This window comes from Pseudonaja textilis, chromosome 11, assembly GCF_049901715.1.
Source record: "Pseudonaja textilis isolate UNSWEBS1 chromosome 11, rPseTex1.2, whole genome shotgun sequence".
In the NCBI taxonomy this organism is placed as follows: Eukaryota; Metazoa; Chordata; class Lepidosauria; order Squamata; family Elapidae; genus Pseudonaja; species Pseudonaja textilis.
In genome coordinates, this window is record NC_142000.1 from 14,355,889 (window position 1) to 14,378,071 (window position 22,183).

Sequence of the window (22,183 nt, forward strand, 5' to 3'; positions counted from 1 at the left end):
ATGAGGCAGAATAGCTATTAAAAGGAGAGAAAGTGGGGCTTTTAATTTGCATAACATTAACAGCTGTCAATATTTTTCAAACTGTCAGAAATCCCACAGTGGGCATTTTCTCCTCCCTCTCCCCCTTAGAAAAAAGAATTTGGAAAATATTATTTGCTCTGCATAGTTACGGATTCTAGGCTTAGAATGCTAAACATTATTGGTTCTGAGTTTCAAGAATACAACCCACTTTCAGTCTATGCAATGTGTAGCTTCAGCTAATTCTTGAAACTATATATATCTATGACCTGATGCCTTAAATGTCAAAAATCCAGAAGCTCGTTTTTTTTTCTCTCTCTCTCTCTCCCTTTTAAATCAAAAATAATACTCGTGGGTGAATTTGAACACATCCTTGCCAGATATATAGCAAAGGACCAGTTCTGATGTCTCATTTGATCTATTTATTCTTCTAAGTGGAAAATAAAGAATCAGAGAAGGGGAAACCAATTTGAAACCTCTCCTGCATTTATTCAATTCTAATTCCTTTTTTTTTTTTTCCTATCATGGAGACCTCTCCCTTGATGGAATAACTTCCAATTTAGGAAATCGATGGGGGAGTCACATTTTTGGAACAAATACCATGGTATATTTTTGAGTTTGAATGCAGTTTGAAGGGTGTGGATTTGTGAATCATAACCTTGAGAGGAATGGCATAATCTATGGGTTGGTGCCTCTCCACCAACCCATAGTATTTGTAAGCTGGTTACTCATTGAGGCTCATTAGATGAACTTAAGACTATATGCTTTTGCTTTGTTAAGACTTTTTCTTCTTGGTGCAGTGCTGTCAGAATTTATTTTGGATCTGACTGAAGCATTTCAGGGCATGTGCAGCTAGTCTTCAAAGCATTCCTTTCATGATAGAAGGGGTGGTATCCATCTAGCAAAACTATGAATGCATTTATATGCTCCTCAACCATCTCCGAAGTGGAGCTGGAACATCAAATTATCACTTGTTTTGCGGTGACAATCACCATTAACTGGGGACAATTGGAATGTTGACTCATACTTTTTGCAGTTCTTTCTGTTCTTGAAGAGTGTAAAATAGATATTAAAAGATGGATTAATAGAATCCTCAGATCTCCATGTTTGTGTCATTTTGCATCAGAAGGGGTTCCAGGAGGACTATGAGACTATTTCTTTGCTGATGGGTTATATGGTGATCAAAGCGGGGGGGGGGAAGCTTTAACTAAAATAACTAATGAATAAAAATGGTATTAAATTTATCTATGGATATTGGAGTCCCCAAGTGGTGGCTCTTAACCACAACAACTTCCAAATCTGCCCACAATCAAAATCCATCATGCCAAAACTACATGGCAATCGTGTGTGTATGTCACATGTTCAACTACTTCACTCTGGCTAGACAATTTGTTGACCCCATATACTTAGACAATCTGGAAAAAATATCCTGCCATTTGGTGACTCCAAAAATCATACCTTACTGCAAAATTGTAACTATATAAATATACTCAAGAATAATTATGATTTTGGATTTTTTTCAATTTAATACATGTGTCTATCATATCCATTGTATTAATTGATGATCACACTATTTCCAATAAGAAAACTGAAACAGTAAGTGGTTTAATTTTTGAAAATAATGAATGAAGACTGTCTGATGAGGACTTTCAAAATTTCCCTATAAAAATATAACTACACATTGGAGAGCTCACTGGATTATTATTATTTTAGTGTTACACCCTTATATAACATAAAGAAATTTGTGTGTGGGGGGTGGGGAAGCACATTTGGCTAAGGCTTAACAAAGTGTCCAGTGTCTTTTCCTCAGTTCAGATGCTGAAAAGTTTGCAAGTTACCACATCAGTTTAAAAAAATAAAATAAAAAATAAAACCAAATCAGAATGCTAAAACATTGAAGCAGCAAATGTCCCAATCACATATTATAAATACAATCCTCTTATATAACTGCTAATCTAATTAAAAAATACATGAATGTAATTTTTTTTAATTGAATTGCCTGGACCAGTTAAAAGGCCACGCTCTTCCACAGAAGCACCATTTATAGTCAACAGAGGTCCATGCTCTAGAACAAAGAAGGCGTTTATCCCATCATTTTTAGACATTTTTGAAAGCCAAATTTTCTAACAAATATAACTAAACTTTCTTAGTCACTTTGTATGGGGTTCTTTTTTTCTGAAATGGTCTGAAAGAAGGATTCTAAAACTTACCACACAAGTCAGGTCTCTTGATATATCCACTACTTCCTGTGCTACTACTCAGTCCATTAAAGGCTGCTAAGCCATCAGAGCTGTAGGCTCTTAGGACCGACAGCATGTTTACTTGCTTCTCCAGGACTTGTGGGGTTGATGTTGGTTCAGGTTTCATGACTACTTGTGCGGCTTCTTGGGGGGAAAGCAGATTCAAAGTGTGCCATTGCTTTTCAGAAGATGGCAAAGGAGAAATGAGTCCTTGTGAGTTTTTGGAGGCTATGGAGCTTGGTAGGCTGTCTCCTCTGTCACTGCTATCTTTGCTTGGGTTGGGCAAGGGTTGGTTCATAAGGTCAGATTCGGGTTCAAGGTCATCCTCATCAATAGTTTCTTCCTTGGAAGACTCCATATCTTCAGAGGATGCAATGTCGGACAGGTCATCAGTAGCATTTTTATTGATGGGGTCAGAAAGCATCATGAGTGGGTCATCTTCAGAATGGGTTTTGAGGTCCATGTCCGCAGTGGTACAAGAATTGTGTGCTCCACTGACGCCAGAGTAGACGCCAAATTGCTTATAGAAGTCAGCTGCAAAATTATAAAAGGTAGAGTCCACGTGACCAGGCCACGAGGAATTCTTTTGCTCTCCAGGAGAATCCTTGGATGCTTGGGTCATCCTTTCAGAAGCATCCACTTGAGCAATCAGATTTGAAACTGCTAAATCTTTATTGGACTGTAAAGAAGTTGGTAGCAGGTTGGCTTTATTTGTTGAAGCCACCACCTCTCTAGGTTGGTCTTTACCATTTCTAATTGATCCTAGAGCACCATCTTTACGTTTTGCTTTGCCTAAATGATTAGCTTGAAGATGAAGAGCCATCAGTTCCATAGAAGAGGTTGTGAAGGAACAAAACAAGCAGCCATGCCACGCAATATTGTCTTGAACAGTAATGGATGAACCTGGAAGAGTGCCTGCATCTGGCCTGACAGAGAGATCGAGAGGTTCATATTGTGATTTTTCTGTTTTTCTCTGTTTAATGGGGACCTTTTCCTCACTAGTCTCTGAACCCAACAGTTTTGAAGAAAGGCAACTGGACAGGACTTTATCTTTCTTTTCTTTTTCTTTCTTTAAGGAACTGAGGACAAAGCTGTCCATAAAAGCCTGAAGAGACCCTTGGAAGTTTACTGCATTTCCAACCATACTATGATATGCTCGGCCCAGGTCAGAAAAATGTGTCCCTTTGGAAGGTGTGTCCTTCATATTATCGGAAGAAACCTCAGAGGAGATTCCAGCTGAATGACCTGGGTGATCTCCTGGGGAAAGCATTCCTGGTGACCACTGTTGAGATCCCATCCCACTTCGGAAATCTATGCCAGGAAGACCCTTGAAAGCTCCTCTCAATACTTCAGGTCTCACAAACATGGACCCTTTACTGGATGTTTCCTCTTTGTGCTCTTGACTTTGAGACTGTCCAGAAAGTGATCCAGCGCCATTCTGCCGCTCCCGGTGGTGTCGTTCCAGGTGGTATTTCAATGATGCAGATTGGGTACCAGCATAATCACAGTGGGGACATTTGTAAGGCTTCTCACCTGCAATTATCAAAAGGCAAATTTACTGGAGGAAAAAAAATGAAACAAAACACAAGAACTCTACACTTCTACAACAATAATGGCCACTGTGAACCATTCCCCCCCGCCCCCCCAGCTAATTTCTTCCTTAATATTAAATTAAAATTTTAAGGTCCTCCCCTCTTTTAAACAGCTTTCTACAAGCTTGACATGCTATAAGCACACAATCAACCATCTCTTCTTTAACCTAATATGCCAAAGCTGCTGTAGAATTAGAAACTATGATAATGAAAAGGAAGCAACACCATTCCACACCGTGATCATTAAAAGTACAAGCAGAGGGCAGTGAGTGGGAGGAGAGAGAGAGAGAGAGAGAGAAAGAGACAAAGTATGTAACAAATGGATGACTACAATGTTTTTCTGTATACAATAGCACTAAAATTTGTTTAAATTATACACATGGAAACCATTTTTAAACCTAAAAATTTTATGGCACTGTTACGCAAGACTGAAATGAATGATTTAAGTCTTGCTCTGCAGTAAATCATGGATATAATTAGCAAATGGCATTCTGCACAAGTAATTTATCATTATTTGGAGAGCACCATTCCAGAAGGATTCAGGGATCTGCAGACCTGCTGCATTGTTTCCAAATAAAGAACTATAAATATGGTATCTATAAAATATTAATACAATTTTAGTGCATTGCAACTGCATCGGGCTAAGAACATATAGTTAAGATAAAAGGTAGTTGATAAAAATTAAAGAGAAAAGGAGTAATAAAAAGGTACAGAATAGATTCTGTTGCCCTTCAATTAATATTATCTACTGTTGTTCTTTTTTGCAATGCTTTAAATTTGCACTAATGATTCTTCTATTGTATAGTGGTGAAATCTGTAATTTACCTATAATAAGACCTATTTCAAAGAGAAAGGGTTGGCTTAAGCTGCATTCTAAAATACATATGACACTTGTGGTTTTACATTTTACTTTAGTGCAAAGTCTATATGGTTCTTTGATTTTGATTTCAAAGAAATGTAGGGGTCTTCCAGAACATATATTTCATACACATCCCCCCAAAAGAAAACATACAGGGTAGACAAACAGGAATGTGAATCTATAGGCATGTTGCTTAAGCGGCTATCAAATTATTCTTTAAAGACATGACTGCTGGACTTGTCACTGAAACAGATAGCAGTCTGACAGTCTTAGAAGCTTCTTTTAATGGTGTTCTGTCAATAACAACAATTATTTTTTTTGAGCAATCTAATAACAAGGGCATTTCTTTCTTCTCTGAAGTGACTTAAGCATTAAGACAAGCCGTCTGTGAACTGCGTAGCCTAACGTTGTTTCTTTGTTTTCTACTTCACTCATCTGTCCCCATGTCAAGTAAAAAATAAAATAAATAAATACACACATAACATAACTAAGCTATGTTATTGAGTTGTTACTGTCCTTACTAGCACTGATGATGTTACCTATTTAGGGTAATCAAACGTCTGCAAGAAAACAAGAAAGGTTAGAGAGCACCTAAGACTTCCCTGTATTGAGTTGTATATATAATACATACATATGTATATATTAGACTTATATACCACTTCATAGTGCTTTACAGTCCTCTCTAAGCAATATACAAAGTAAGCATATTGTCCCCACAATCATTTTACTGACCTCAGAAGGATGGAAGGTTGAGCCACCCTTGAGTCAGTCAGGATTGAACTCCTGGCAGTGGAAGGCAGAGTTAGCCTAACCACTGCACCACCATGGCTCTTTATACTTGTGCAAATGTGTTTGTCTCCTTCAGTTATGGCCTTCCAGAATGTGGGAAAGGCAGCTCCTAGAATGTCAGCAGAAATCAGGGAGCTATCATTCCAACACTGTTAGTGGGTGCCATGTTGGAAACAGACACAGCTTAAAATGTGTATCTTTTAAAACACAAACATCAAGACATTCTAAGTAGTTTCAGGAAAGAATGGTGATGATGTGGAGGAGGAAGTTCAACATTTTAATAATTCTACAGATGAATTATTAAGTCTGTCATCCACACCTCTATAACTGTCTGGTTTGGCTCTGCAACCAAACAAGACAGACACAGACTGCAATGGATAATTAGGACTGCAGAAAAAACAATTGCTACCAACTTGCCTTCCATTGAGGACCTGGTATACAGCACGAGTCAAAAAGAGGACTGTGAAAATATCTACAGACCCCTCACATCCTGGACATAAATCGTTTCAACTTCTACCCTCAAAAAGATGCTATAGGGCACTGCATATCAGAACAACTAGACACAAGGACAGTTTTTTCCCCAAATGCCATCACTCTGCTAAACAGCTAATTCCCACAACACTGTCAAACTACTTAGTAAGACTGTATTACTATTATTCTTCTCATCCTTCCTACTATCTCTTCCCACTTATGACTATAACCGTGTTGCTTGTATTGTTACAATTTATATTGTTTTATTTGTTTCCTAGTATGATTTGATTGCTCATTAGTAACCTATATTATCACTAAGTGTTGTACCTTATGATTCTTGATGAATGTATTTTATTTTATTTCTTATGTACACTGAGAGCATATGCACCAAAGACAAATTCCTTGTGTGTCCAATCACACTTGGCCAATAAAGAATTATATTCTATTCTCTATTCTATTTGAACCTTTCCAGAGCTTCACAATTTACTTGTGAAGAAAGTAAAAGGCCTCTGACATTTTATTTTGTATCAAGTCTTCTCTTAAAAAAATGCGAAGAGTGGGTTAACCGGACCTTCCAACATATATAGAGAGACGTACCAGGGGCTGAAGGAGTAACTAGTAAGGATGTAGAACTTGAAGGCCAAAGTGGTGACTTGGAGCTATTACTGCTAAACTGGAGAAGGGCTCCAACAGATTGCAGGAACTGCATCAGAGCTCTATGTCCAGAAGAACGTAGTGCTGGGAAAACTAAGAAGCTGCACAGAACCTTCAAACTCCCACCAATGTTTGCTCATTTAACACTGCCATTATTAATGAATTATTATTTTGTGATTCAATTGCTTCTCTCTGTTATTTCACTGTACTGCTTTTCTAAGTTCTAATCATTGAAGTATACACCGATGGCCAACAGTTCGTCCATCAAGACAAAACATCCTTCTGAATTTTGTTCTACTTCCTAGCTTGAAGGCATAGAAGACCCTTAGCAAAATGCGAGGTATACGACAAATTTTAATTGAATAAAATTTGAATTAAATGCATATTATTCTGTCTGCAAATGCAAAACCATCTCCAGTCAAAATGTGCATTAATGTGGAACAGGGATAGAAAATATTTTTGAATGCAGAATTAACATGAGCCAAAAATAGATTCAGGATTCCTGGTAAGAATTTATATCCAAAAAATTCAATACATATAAAAGTACTATATTTCCATGACTGTCTTAAAAGGTGTCGAAGTGTACTGTATTGTAAATAAATGTAGAGACTAAACTTTCAAAGACAGTTGAACTGGACAATTATGGGAATTACATTTCAAGAATTTTGGAGGACCCATTCTAATTTATGGAAGACTGCTTTACGCTGAATGAGGCCATTTTTCCATTTATCCCAGACTTGTCTGTGTTTGGGTAAACAACCTAATGTTTTGGACTGCAAATCCCATAATCCTTTATAATTCACCATGCTACTCTAGGCTGCTGGAAATTGATCAAAATAGGGGAAAAGATGTCAGACTGCCCATTTAACTGTCCAGTTTTAATTAGAGGTCTTCTGCAAGTCTGTCTGGAAAGTGGTATCCTAAGATTTCCAGGACTATCATTTATCCACAAGAATTAAAATTACTAATCTATCACTGGATAATGAAATGAACAAGTAAATGTCCCTTGATAGATTCTAATACACATACTGAACACCATGTGCATTTTTAAAAGCCATTCAATCAATTAATAAGATATTGATAATCTATTTCATCAATGGCAAGAGAAGGTATTTCAGAAAAGAACTGCAGCATGGTTTAATTACTTCATTATTCTGCCTGTTCCTACTCAGTAATTTCTTTTATCATTCTAATCACTCTCTTCACACTTTTGAAACCAAATGGAATATCAAAGGTTCTGTGGGATTATTTTTGGATCGTGCACATGTTCCCCACATAGCTCATCTGTTTGTCAGAAATACCAATTGCATTTTGACTCTTTTTACTCCCTTGCTACCATGAAATATGCAAACCAAAAACAAAGCGGGGGAAAAGGATATAGGATTCTTATTTCTATTACATTCTGTTCTGTTGCACAACTAGCTAGATAATATTTAAACCTTCCTCATCATCTTCTTTCTTTTCTTATTTTTTTTTTCATGCAAAGCCACATAATTGAATTTAAATCCTATCCCGAATATTTATTTAGTCTCTCAATGTATATTTTACATAGTTAATATTAGAAGAAATAAATATGGATGCTTCTTAGCTCTGAAGCTTCAGTACATTAATATAAACTGTACAGCCATTTTCCCTAAAGCATATATATGTATATACGTTGCAAACCTGAAGACTTTTTACACAGCTGCTTATTGCTAAACAGTGCCTTGTCCAGAAGGGGACAATCTGTGTCTCTAATTGCTGTCAGTGAAGCTGAGATTCATTATGTGACTTTCCCATTAAAATGTGAGCATTAATTTGTATAATGAAATATCACCCACTGCAGCGTTCATTAGCCCCACTGTATATACCACATTGTTAGCTACCTAGAAACTGTAGTTAATTCCACTAATGGATATTTCCCTACTTAGTGTTTGGTAGGAAATATATACCGTTAACATTACCTTTTAAACTTTTCAGATTATTTAAATTCAATCAATTATTTTTGACAAAAGTTGGGGAGGTCATTAAATCGAGGGAAGGCGAGTGGTATAATATTAAGGATGAAGTTATCTGGAGGAACAGATAAGAAATGGAGGGGGGATCTTTTTAGCTCAATTTTGAATATTTTTTTAAAAAGTCAGTGACAAAAGTGTTTCTGCTCCTGGCGCATGGGGCCATTTTCTTCAATTATGTTTCTAATCCATCTTGCCTCTGTAAATACGGTTAGTAGATATTTCCAGGAGATGGCATGAGTTGAGTTTATTTCTGTCAGCGTCATATTGAGTATTCCTTAGACACATGACAACTATCTGTAGCAATTTTAAGAAGAGACTGTAATTTCCGATTAGAAACAATCCTGTCGATCTGTTTTCAACTCATAGATCATAATCTGAACTCAGGCAAATCACACCAAGTGTAAAACAACTACTTTGGGGAAGGAAGAAAGAAAAGTGTGTGTGAAAAAAAAGACGGAGAAAGAATAGGAAAAAGTGTCTCTGTTTGGAAGCAGATTTCAGAAGCCTAGAGAGCTTTTAGAGAGCTACCGTTGCCCAGACTTGAGTGACGTTGTCGTATCACAATATTACTGTATGTGGACTACTAGGGAAGCAATGGCAGACTGAAGAGGAGCTGATGAACATGATGGAACAAGAAGTGGTGAACTGATCAGCACTAAAAAAATTCTTCACACAGAGGCTTCCCACAAGAAATCCATAAAACAGTTGTCTCCAAGGAGTTTGGGAGGTTTGGAAAGGGAAAATCAACTTTCATTCATATGAACAAACAAAGAAACAAAAAGTGGGATCTTAATTATAATGAAAGATTATAAGGAAGAAGTATTTATTTTGCCTGCCTGGCTGCCTGCCTGCTTATCTATCTATCATCTATCTATCATCTATCTATCTATCTATCTATCTATCTATCTATCTATCTATCTATCTATCTATCTATCTATCTATCTATCTATCTATCTATCTATCTATCTATCTATCTATCTATCTATCTATCTATCTATCTATCTATCCTTCTATCCATCTTTCTACCTACCTATCTATCTACCTATCTAACATCTATCTGACTAACTAACTAACTAACTATCACCACCATTTCACATAAATGATGTTTGGCTGCTTACAATTGAATATATAAAAACAAAAATATACATACTATAAAATAAAAAAACAAACTTCATAAATAAATAACCATCAATAATAAATAACCATCAATAAAGCCCAGAGACTATCTCTATCACTCTCATGGGAGCCCAGTCCTGGCTAGCAAACCAAATTTTTAGAGCCTTGTGAAATGACCAGCAGAGTCTAACAGTCCTTGTTTCACATGTAAACATTTGAACAGAATGAAATATATATAATGTGAATAAAAATTTTAGTGTCCTCTAGATTATTTCTAATCCATTCTCCTCAGTGCTCTGCAGCTGCCCTACCAGATACATCCCTTTCATTCTTTTCCTACCATGGCCTCTAAGAAAACCCTGAGGGGACAGCAGTGGAAGAGGGCTTTTGTCTCAAATAGTTATGAGGAAGCATCTAGTGACTCTCTTCCTGAGTGTAATAGGTTGTAATCTTGACAATTAGTCAACAATAGCTTTTTTCTTTTAAAGCCATCTCACGCAGTGGATGAGTACATCTTGTAATAGTTACTTCCATAGTTAATTTTGTAATATGGGCATGGAAGGAGTGATCTGTCTGTCAGTTCTCCTGAACGAGTCTGGATTCCAGTACTTAGGGTGAAGTAGGAAAAACAACAACACTTCATTCCATTGCCTCAGAATCTTAAGAGAATTTTATTCCTATCAATCATCTTGCTCTTTTATTGGTTTTGTTGAAAATATAACCCCCTAATAAATCCTACATACTTTCTGAGGCGCATAACCAGAATGGTTCACAATTTTCCAAGGCCGGTTGCATCCAGATTTGAACGGATTTCAATTAATGAATCAAATTTCAATCTGAATTTTCAGTGTTGCTTCCAGGAATCCTAAATGTGAAAACTGCATTTTTTTCAGAACAGAAAGTCTCCCTTTTTTACCCAGAGGACTGACAGTTTGTCCATGAGCTTGTCGATCAGAAAAGTCGGCAGTTGGGCCGTTTGAATCCCTAACGCAGTGTAATGGAATGAAGTCCTGTTACTTGTCACAGCTTCTGCCAAACTAGCAGTTCAAAAGCACATAAAAAATGCAAGTAGAGAAATAGGGACCACCTTTGGTGGGAAGGAAATGGTGTTCTGTTCACCTTCAACGTTTAGTCATGCCAGCCCCATGACCATGGAGACATCGTTGGACAGTGCTGGCTCTTCTTTGGCTTTGTAAAGGAGATGAACACCATCCTCTAGAGCCGGAAATGGCTAGGATATATGTGCAAGTGGAACCTTTACCTTTACTTTACATCTTATATGGCCCACACCTTTCTGAACCACCTTAAATCCATTAATTCTATGTGGAATATAGGTTTTTCCTTGCCCCAGCTTACAATATTGGGAAAAATAAATTAGACTTTGGCTTAAAAGATTGATATGTCCCTTATGCCATTAACATGCTTGAGTGCGCTACTATTTCTTTCCATTTTCCACTATTATTCCAAGAGTGGAATTAGAAAATTGGAGTGAATATTCTAAAATTTTCTGGGATTATAAAATTGAGGAGGGGAAAGGCTAAAGTGTTTAAACCTAGCAGCAGATAGCCCTGAGCTTCTGATCCATTGGCTCTTTATCTCCATGTCACCTTTCAACTTATTTAGCAATTATTTAATTCCTTGCACATGGTTTGTTCTCAAATATAGAACGTTTTGTTACACTCATGCATTTTCTAAACAGAAGAACAATGAAGACATTTGTGCATCTATTAATCAAATGCAAAATAAGCAGTTTTTTCTGGACTTTACTTATAATAAGTATTTGCCATTTCTAAGATACTTTAAAAACAGATTAAATATACTTCTTTCAGTTTGTGTGTTTTTTTTTTTTCTTTCCTTCACTAAAGTTTGGGAAAGAATGGTCTCTTTTTGCAAAAAATACAGTTCTGTTTAAACTCTTCAACAACAGAAAGACACGTAAAAGAAAATAGTTTGCTTTTGAAACTTCAGGGAATAGTGAAGCACCTCTTTATGCTCCTCTGACTGGACAATTGCAAACATTCTAGACATTTAAAACAAATCTATTTGATAATTGGCTAATGGCCAGGTCAGAAACCATGCCTGTATATAGAAATGTGCATACATGTGGTCATACAGAAAAACACACAACTTTTTAACCAGGGATTGTCCCTTATTAAATTTTACAAAATCAACATAGATAGATCTTTCAATTATTTGAACCCTACAATACCAGGGAAGACACTGATGTAAGAAACAATGCTTATCTAGGTTATCTATTTAAAACACCCAAAGACAACTCATGCTCAACCACATCAACACTGACCTCAACACATCATTAGAGGACATTTTTGTAGAAGAGATGGCTGATCTTGAGGTTTATCTAGCACCAATTTAGCTTTGACCATCCATTGACTAGATTCTTGTATTAAAGATAGCAATAATAAACTCTTATTTGTTTTGAACTCAATGAATATTCCTGGTTATTTGCACCTAATATTAATCTAGATGGTGCTACATAAAGATAAATGGAATTCATGAGGGCAGGACTCAGGTTTTTTGTGGTAACGCAATGACTTGAAACTAATGACACATTTAAACCCCCATCTTCCAGCTCAGCTGCCTCTTTTCCTAAACATTTGTGAACTTCCTGTCCAAATAATATACCATGTTAAGGAGACCCTCTCCCCGTGATCTTGTGATCTGGCTGCAGCAGAATGGTATAAACTGGGGACAGTTGGTCCTTAGTATAGACAATAAGGGACAAGGGAGGAAGACAGGGAGGAAACTATAAATGGGTGTGGAGTTAAATTACTACTGCCGGCTAGCTGATCAACTGTTTGATGGTCAGCAAGAATTGTAGAAAACATTTCTGCATCCAAATCAGTTTTAATTCCCAGCAACTTCTCCCTATATTTTTTGGGGTAGCATTTTTCAGAAATGGAGAGAGGGAGGGAGAGACTGAGAGAAGGGGAGGGATGGACTGACTCTTTGATCTAGAAAAAAAACCTAGGTATAATGGAATGGAATGTGGATGTGGAATTCTGGAAGGGAGGGAGGGGCACTCCAGAGAAGTAAGAGGCAACTCAGCCCAGATGTTACGTGAAAGAGAAACCCTCTCCCTATTAGTTCACAGAGTATATTGCAGATACTAGAATACTCCATCTGGAAAGATTTTGTCCTTATGTGAGAAATAAGAAAAAAAACCATCAGCCTCAAAGAATAATCAATTCTTGGTTTTGGACATGGCATTGGGAAATTATTGGATTCCAAAGCTGAGAGCTTTACAAGAAGTCCATGATCCTGGCCATGGATTGAAAGAGTAAGAGGTTACATTTTGGCCTTCTCCATCTCAGTTTCCTTCATCCCACAGGGCCAGTTCTGCCATTTACTAAATGGTAGGAAGAAGAACGCAGATATAATTCTTGTGGGATGTAGATTTAGTCTCCATACTTCCAGAGAACACCTTCTGTGCATCCCTTTCTTTTCTGCACAAAAGTATCACTGTTTTATGATGAGGCCTCACCTGTGTGTATCCTCAAGTGAACTTTTAAGTGATGAGATGTCCTGAATGTTTTCCCACAGTAGGGACAGTCCTTCATGGCAGACCCAAGGTTCCTATCTCTCAATAGTGATTGCTGCTGGCCACCGGCAGATCTTCCAGCTTCCTCTCCAACATCTGAAATAGAGAGAACGTTCTCACATCACTTCAGCACATGTCAAGAAGTTGTTCTCACTCAAACTGCTAATGCAACACAAAGCGAAACATGTCAATACTACACCTGTCTGTTTCATTCTTTTAAATCTGACAGAATGCTGACAATTCATGTATTTTCTTGTTATTCTCTTAAATTATTTCATCTTTCCCATCGTCATTTTTAAGCAGCATATGGTACCTTTATACAGAACTGAATTAGACAAGAAAAGAAACAGCTGTGTCAGCAGCTGGTTTGATTTCTTCTTTTGCTTCATTCCTATTAAGTACTTTCTCATCCTTAAAAAAAACCACACACACACACACACACACACACACACACACACACAAACTTTTCCTCCCTTGTTTTTTTCCAGAAAAGATTTTTTTTCTTCCTTTCTTGCTTTTGCTTGACTGTTAATATGCAGGCGTCTGCAAGCCATGCTGTGTATCCCTTTCAAAAGTTTTGAAGACTAAAGAAAGCGGTAAGAACATTACTAGAATTGATACTACTAATATTAATGGTATTAGGCATAATGCACAGGAAATTAAGCACTTTTAAATATAAGCCTTTGGTTAATTCATTAAGTACTGTTGGTTTTAATAGAAGACTAAGCAGATGTGCAAATCTTTCACAATGAAATCAAGGAGATTTAAAAATTGTTCACCCATTAAATGGACTATACCCAATGTTTGTGGGAACTTGTCACATAAATTATACCAAGCTACAGCTTTTCTTTTATTATTTTCTTTACAGCGAGATGCCATCGTAATTTAATTGTGTCACATGATTATTCCTACTTCATTCTGCATCCAAGAGGCAAAAAAAGAGCTTTAACCCACAGCTTTATCTCAGACAACTTACACATTGGATTTATCTCCATTGTACCCTTAACTGTTCTTGTTCTCTGCTGATGCCACCTTCAGAATAAACTGGTTTAGGAAAAACTGGAGCCTCAGTTTTACAACTGGCACTGATGATGTAACCTAGTTGGGCAATGCATCTGCAGGCAAACAACCAAGCTCAGAAAGCACCAAAGATCCCACAGTTTAACCTCAGCTAGGAGTATTATCTTCTGTTGAAAGAATCACTCTCTAGCCTCCATTTGAATTCACCCCAAAATGGGGAGTCCACATGACCCACAGTAATTGATTGATTCCCCATGTCATCTTCCTAGTATTCCTCTGACTTTATGAGATTTAACTATCAGAGGGCCGACAAAGGACAGAAAACAAGGAATATGGAAAAGAAGAGCAAAAAAAAACCAAAACCCAAACCTAAACAAACCTAGAATCCTTGGTATCATGACAGTTCCGTGAAATGTCATCAGGTAATTCATGTTAACACTGCATAATTTCATAACATGGAAAGGAAGATGTGTATGATGTGCCCATGAGCAAGAGATGGGAAATATGCACAAATATGAAATTTCAGCTGCAAACACATGTGTTATTATATTTGTAGAGTTATATCCTTTTTGAACTATGAGCCCAAGATGGTATACATATTGTTCCATCCTCTTGTGTTCTCCCCCCAACAAACCTGTGAAGTAGGCTGAGCTAAAAAGGAAGTGACTGACCCAAGGCCACTTAATGCCTCTTCTGTGCTTACAGTGGTTGGATCTCCTAGTCAACGTCTCATCTGATGCCATACATTGGTTCCTTCAAGATAATGCATGGGGCACTTAGGTGTGTATGTATGACCAGTTTTCAGCCAAGTGTTGGGGAAGAATTTAGAGTTACGTGGGCCAACTCCACGCTGAATGTGGCTGCTGGATTGATTCCCCTTCCTCCTTTATTCTCTGCTCTCCACCCATCCATCTTTGTGCTATCATATTAGTGTTTTCTTTTGTTTTTTCATTTGAGCAGTGTGGTGGCCTAGTGGTGAAGGTGCTTGCCTGCCACTTGCCTGCCACTCAGCTGGCATCAGGAAGGGAATCCAACCAGTAAACACATAACTGCATACAGTCACCCTGACTCTATCCTGAATCAAGGGATTACAGCAGTGGTGGGATTCAAATTTCTTTACTACCAGTTCTGTGGGCGTGGCTTGGTGGGCGTGGCATCCCTATTCCCTCCCCACCCCACTAACCTGCTTTCCAGCTCCGTTCTCCTGTGCAGGGCAGCCAAAGAAGACCCAGCCGATCAGCTGGGACTCAACGGGAGGCAGAGAATAGATGGGGATGGGGCCAGTCAGAGGTGGGATTTGCCAGTTCTCTGATCTACTCAAAATTTCTGCTACCGGTTCTCCAGAACTGGTCAGAACCTGCTGAAACCACCTCTGGATTACAGGGTTGTAAAAGGGAGTTACTGATATATTTTCACTGTGTTCTTTTTCATGGTTCATTGCGTGTTTCTATTATTTTGCTTCTGTTCTGTTTACCCTCTTTTCATTTCTTCCTTTTTATCATTGTAAGCCGCCTAAGATTGCCCCATGGTGAGATAGGTGGCAAATAAATCTAATGAACAAGCAAGTAGATAAATGAACAATGACCAATCTAGCTTAGAATCAGTGTACAAACAGGAAAGAGCAGGCAGTCTGGAGCAAGCAACAGTGAAGAAGAAACAAACAAACCCACAAACAAAAAACCTTAGGTGAAAATATATGTGAATTTTATGGAAGTATTTCCCCAATAGTCAATAAAGTAAATGCATGTGTGTTTCTGAAAGGTGAAAAATGGTTAAAATATGTGTCAAGGAAATCACACACAACATTAACATTCCCTGGACATTGAAGCTTTGCTTTTTGTTTTCTTAGAATGAAAACAATAAACAATTGGATAAAAGAAGCACAAGAATAAAATTCCCTGAGTATTCTACTTGACCTTCAACAAATTTTAACACAAAGTAGTCGTTAGAAAGCTGGGAAGATGCATGAATAGAAACACCAAAAGTCTCTGCAGCATAGAGTAACACAACATAGTAACACAACATAGAATCTATATGGACTGTCAAACAGGCGTGAACTATTTTATATTGCTGGATTCCTCAGGAAACTTTGATTGTCCTATTATTCGCACAGCAAAATTCAGGAAACAAAATTCAGCAGAAGAAAACTCTGAACTGTGGCAAAATTCAGATAGCATATATGAAGTGGAAAACCACAAATGTGTGAAAGGATCCTTTTATTTTGTTTGGGGTTTCTACAAACATCATACAGCAGGCCAGAAAAAAAAAACAAATGTAGATCAACAGATAGCTAAAACTAACCAGCCGCTCCAGATAAATTTATGGAATCAGAGGACTAGTTATGCTTTGCTAGATGTCACTCTTAATGTCAGCTTGTTAGATAGTTCTCTTTTATTTTGCTGCCTAGGATATGTGTGGCCCAATTAAAAAAAAAAAGAATAAATTTGTAAGATAAACAGCTCGCAATGCAGATTTAAGAGGCTGATTTTCACTTGACCCAAAATTGATTTTCCCCATCCTTCAGATTCATTTTTGGTGAGGCTGAAAAGCTGTCGTGTTTAGCACTAATCCCTCTGAAAAAGCAAAAATGAAAACAGAAAGGCAGGACAATGTGTGGGTGGTCTGGAGAATGGTCCTCTCCACTTAACTCAACTTATAGTCAGTAGATGGGACTAATGAGGCCAGTCTTACCTACAAGGATGTTTTTTTTTTTAAACCATACATTTATGGGCCCCTAAAACTGAGTTGAGAGTTTTCTTCTGCGCTCTCTCGCTCTCTCTCTCTCTCTCTCGCTCTCTCGCTCTTTCTCTCTCTCCTTTTCTCTCTCTCTTTCTCTCTCTGTCCTCTCTCTGTCCTCTTCTCTCTCTCCTTCTCTTCCTCTCTTTCTCTCCTTTTTTCTTTCCTCTCCTTTTCTCTCTCTCTCCTTTTCTCTCTCTCCTTTTCTCTCTCTCCTTTTCTCTCTCTTTCTCTCCTTCTCCCTTCCACCTCCCCACTCTCTCCCACACACATACACATCTGGTTCAGACAGCAACCATGACTAGATGAATTAATTCTACCTTATTGTGAGGCTATATTAACAAAATCTTGCAATTCTGAAAGTACATTTCTTCTGACGCCTTTACAAACTACGGAGGGTCCTCTTCTGAGATATTTAGTAACACAGTCAAGGGAGACTCCTTCCCTTGATATATTATTGGACAATTTATCCTTCCCCTGGAGAAATCAATAGAAATTATCCAACTTAAGTTACTGAGGAATTTCCAAATATAATTTTTGCCAAGCTTTTAAACCCTCCAAAAAGTTAGCCTTCCTCTGGCAGCCAATTTGTCCAAGAGAATAAAATTGCTTAAAAATAAGGAACAGAGAGAATGCACTCTATTGTCTGCCATTTGAAATCTAAAAACAATTTCATCAATTCCATTTTTCTGAAAGTCACAGTTATTGTTTATAACAGTGCTTTTGGTATTTAATAAGTGACCTCATGTTAAATATTCCGCAAGAGCTACCATCGTTTTGGGCTTCTTAACAACTTGCCTCTTTTGTTGTTTTATCAAAGGGTTTAGGGTGCTTTTTTTTTTTAAGTGACCATGTATGGTCATGTTACACTGTTAAGCATTAATATGGATCGGCAAAGAATTTGTTGAAACAAAGAGCTATTTTAGAGCTGATTTGGAAGAAAGCCTACCAGTGAAGAGAAAATAGCTCTGCCCTGTTTGTGTAATTAGAAATGAAGATTATACGAAAAAGCTCTTTTGGTAAATGAAAAATATAGACTTTTTTTTTTCCTGTTAGACATTTGAATGACACAGAGAAACAAAAGAACCACCCTGCCTTGCATTCTGAGTGACTATGTAAGAAAAGATAACTAGGTTTGGAAAAGTGGATCAAGTTTAATAGAGATGGCTAGGCAGCTTCCTGGTAGTATAAGCATTCAGACAAACTTGAGATGTGGCAACAACACTCCTCGAATAATCATCACTGTAACACTGAGCACTTCCCTTTATCCAGTGCCAGAAAAACAGAGTTGGAAGGGACCTTGGAGGTCTTCTAGTCCAACCCCTTGCTCAAGCCGAAAACCCTATATCATTTCAGACAAATGGTTGTCTAATCTCTTCTTTAAAATCTCCAGTGTTGGGGCATCCACAACTTCTGGAGGCAAGTTGTTCCCCCCGTTAATTGTTCTCACTGTCAGGAAATGTCTCCTTAGCTCTAGCTTGCTTTTCTCCTTGATTAGTTTCCATCCATGGCTTCTTATCCTGCCTTCAAGGTGCTTTGGAAAATATCTTGACCCCACCACTTCTTTGCGGCAGCCCCTCAACTATTGGAATACTGCTATCGTGTCACTTGCGGTCCTACTTTTCATCAAAATTAAACACACCCAATTTTTGCAACTGCTCTTTGTATGTTTTAGCCTTCAATCCCCTAGTCATCTTTGTTGCTCTTTTTTTTTTTTTTTTGCATTTTTTTCTGGTGTCTTTTTAACATCGTAGCAACCAAAACTGCATGTAATATTCCAAGTATGGTCATGGCAAGGTATTATAAAGCCACATCCCTTTGTATTCATATTAAGCTGACTTAGCGATAGCTGCAATTATCCTGACCACAGGATGGTGACACCCTTCTGAGGGATGAAAAACTGACCTGCCTCACCTGACCTGTACCATTTAACTTTGGTGCAATTTTTTTTTTTAAAAAAAGCGATTGGATTGGTTGGGAAAAACAGGCCAGTGTGAGGGCCGCATGGTTTAATAGTCGTTCACATCAGTGATAGTATGCTACCAGTTTGGCCCAGTTTGGCCAAAGCGGTAGTTTTTTACAAAGTCTCCAATGATCAGCTGAGAGGAGGGAAAAAAGCCTCTCAGCTGAGAGAAGGAAGAAGAGAAAAGCGCAGGATCAACCCTCCCACCCATCTATGTCCTTTTCTCTTCTTTATCCTCTCAGCTGATTGGCACTGCAGGCCTCAGTTGGGGTGGGGGAAGCTGAGTGTGCGTGTTAGGTGTGCGTGTGTTAGGGGCTGCATGCATGTGCACGCAATCACAGAACCGGTAGTGGAACAAGTAGGATCTCACTGCTGGTTCACATCCAAGAGCATTGGGAAAAATATCGAGCTGGTAGGCAGGCAATGATGGGAATCTTACCCATGAAAATGGATGGTTGTCAGCTTGTGGGAAATTAGCTTCTGTTTCATAGTTTTGCTTTTGTGGGGATCCAAATGAATAGAATAGAATAAGAATAGAATAGAATAGAACAGAACAGTACAGAACAGAACAGAATAGAATAAGGAATAGAATAGAATAGAATAGAATAGAATAGAATAGAATAGAATGGAATGGAATGGAATGGAATGGAATGGAATGGAATGGAATGGAATGGAATGGAATGGAATGGAATAGAGGAGAATAGAGAATAGAATAGAATAAGGAATAGAATAGAATAGAATAGAATAGAATAGAATAGAATAGAATAGAATAGAATAGAATAGAATAGAATAGAGGAGAATAGGGAATAGAATAGAATAGAATAGAATAGAATAGAATAGAATAGAATAGAATAGAATAGAATAGAATTCTTTATTGGCCAAGTGTGATTGGACACACAAGGAATTTGTCTTGGTGCATAAACCTTTAGTGTATATAAAAGCAAAGATACATTTGTCAAGAGTCAAGAATCATACAGGTACAATACTTAATAATAGTCATAGGGTACAATAGGCAATCAAATCATACTAGGAAACAGCCAATATAAATTGTAAGGATACAAGGAACAAAATTATAGTCATACGGTCACAAGTGGGAGGGATGAGTGATAAGGAGTGATGAGAAGATTAGGAGTAATAGTAGTGCAGACTTTGTAAATAGTTGGACAGTGTTGAGGGAATTATTTGTTTAGCAGAGTGCTGGTGTTCAGGAAAAAACTGTCCTTGTGGCTAGTTTATAGTTAACTATAAACAAATGGGCTTTGCTGCCCCTTGGGGATGCTTCTGCAGAAATTCTAGTTGGAACATGGCTGTGGAGGCAGTGCCCAAAGCTACAAGTCATCAAAGAGTTCTGTTCTGTATGAAGAAAATTTGGAAGCAATCGAAAAAAAATAGCTGATAACTACAAAAGCTGAACCTTGAGTGTGTCATACACACAGTCTGTACTTTCTGGTTGGTGGAGTAGGAGTAACAATATGTTGATTTGCAATGTAGTCTCCAAGTTGGAGATCCTACTTTGCCCACATAAAAAGAGAATAAAGCAAACATCACTATAATGTGTAACTTTGTTTGGCCGTATCTTTATTAATTGATTAAACTGAAGGAGGAGAGGAGAGGAAAGGAAAGAGGGAGGGCGAAGGAAGCTTCAATGGTCCTCTTCATGAAGAAAGGCACTTAGAATTATTCAGGGAGTCAGTTGTGACACTCTTTCTTTACCCGCTTAAAATAAAAAAAATCTAGATAGCAATCCAATGGTATTACAGATGCTACCCACACATTAAAATCTGCCTTGCACTTAGACTTTTGTTCTATTCATTTTGCATAAATCTGGCTAAAGACATCCTGCAAAATTTAAAAGCATACCAGGAATTTAAAATCTGACCACATGTCCTTAAGCTAAGGAGCCCACTGTGCCTTGAAAGCATGAAATTAATGTTATGTCAAGCCACTAACAGCCACTCACAACCAAAAAAGCTCATCAGTTAGGTTTATTGGAAGGAAATGAGGTTAGATTACAGAATCTTAGGAAATAGATAGGCATACGTTAGCGCCCCATTATCAATAAGTACATTGAGGCCTCTTTGCTTCATCTGGTCATCTCTCTAACTGTCTCTTGATGTAAAGGAGATCTTTCAGTCTTTTTGGTTCATAAAGAAAGAATGTACAGATGTTTATAAAGTAGGGGTGTTTCTAGAATGAGTATAGATAGAGTGATAGCCCTTCATCACACTTTTATCTTCACTTTTTTATTTTATCTTTTATGGATTTTGTTGCAAGTTCTTCATTTCATTGTTGTGAGCCATCCAGGGGCATTGAGAGTTGGACAGTACTCAAGCTCAAAGAAAAATTATTATTTATTTGAAATAAACATTAATTTTATTTAAAACAAGTTTACATAACAAACAGATAAAAGTCCTGGCTCATAACATAACCAGATTTAACTCTGGTGGAAAAAAAAAAAGAAAGTGTGGATAATTGATGCGGCAATATTGAGAGATAGTAGCATGGAAGACCAAGAGGAGACAAAGAATCAAGATCTGAAAATTAAAGTTGAAAGGATACTAGGGCAAACCAGTCACAGTGGTCCCTGTAGCATGGAAGCCACATCTAAAAATCACAGATGGCACTTCAATAATCTGCACATTCACAAAGTTTCCATCTTACAAAAGGACGACACTGTTCAGATCTGCAAATATACAGGTTATAGCATAGAACAGAATAGAATTCTTCATTGGCCAAGTGTGATTGGACACACAAGGAATTTGTCTTGGTGCAAATGCTCTCAGTGTACATAAAAGGAAAGATACATTCATCAAGAGTCAAGAATCATCAGGTACAACACTTAATGATAGTCATAGGGTACAATAAGAATAGAATAGAATAGAATAGAATAGAATAGAGTAGAGTAGAGTAGAGTAGAGTAGAGTAGAGTAGAGTAGAGTAGAGTAGAGTAGAGTAGAGTAGAGTAGGGTAGGATAAGATAGAATTCTTTATTGGCCAAGTGTGGTTGGACACCCAAGAAATTTGTCTTGGTGCAAATGCTCTCAGTGTACATAAAAGATACATTCGTCAAGAGTCGAGAATCATAAAGTACAACACTTAATGATAATCATAGAGTACAACAGGAAATCAAATCATACTAGGAAACAGTCAATATAAATTGTAAGGATAC

General features: G+C 37.6%; 1 protein-coding gene across 2 annotated transcripts in view; it reads right to left on the bottom strand.

The window, feature by feature from the left end:
* ZNF536 (zinc finger protein 536) overlaps positions 1–22,183 on the bottom strand; it is a 322,579-nt gene that overhangs the window by 136,096 nt on the left and 164,300 nt on the right. For both annotated transcript variants that reach the window (XM_087940650.1, XM_087940651.1), the window contains exons 5-6: positions 13,239–13,391; positions 2,229–3,791 (exon numbers count right to left, since the gene is read on the bottom strand). In XM_087940650.1, the coding sequence (XP_087796776.1) occupies positions 2,229–3,791; positions 13,239–13,391 (1,716 nt within the window). The remainder of the gene's footprint in view (positions 1–2,228; positions 3,792–13,238; positions 13,392–22,183) is intronic.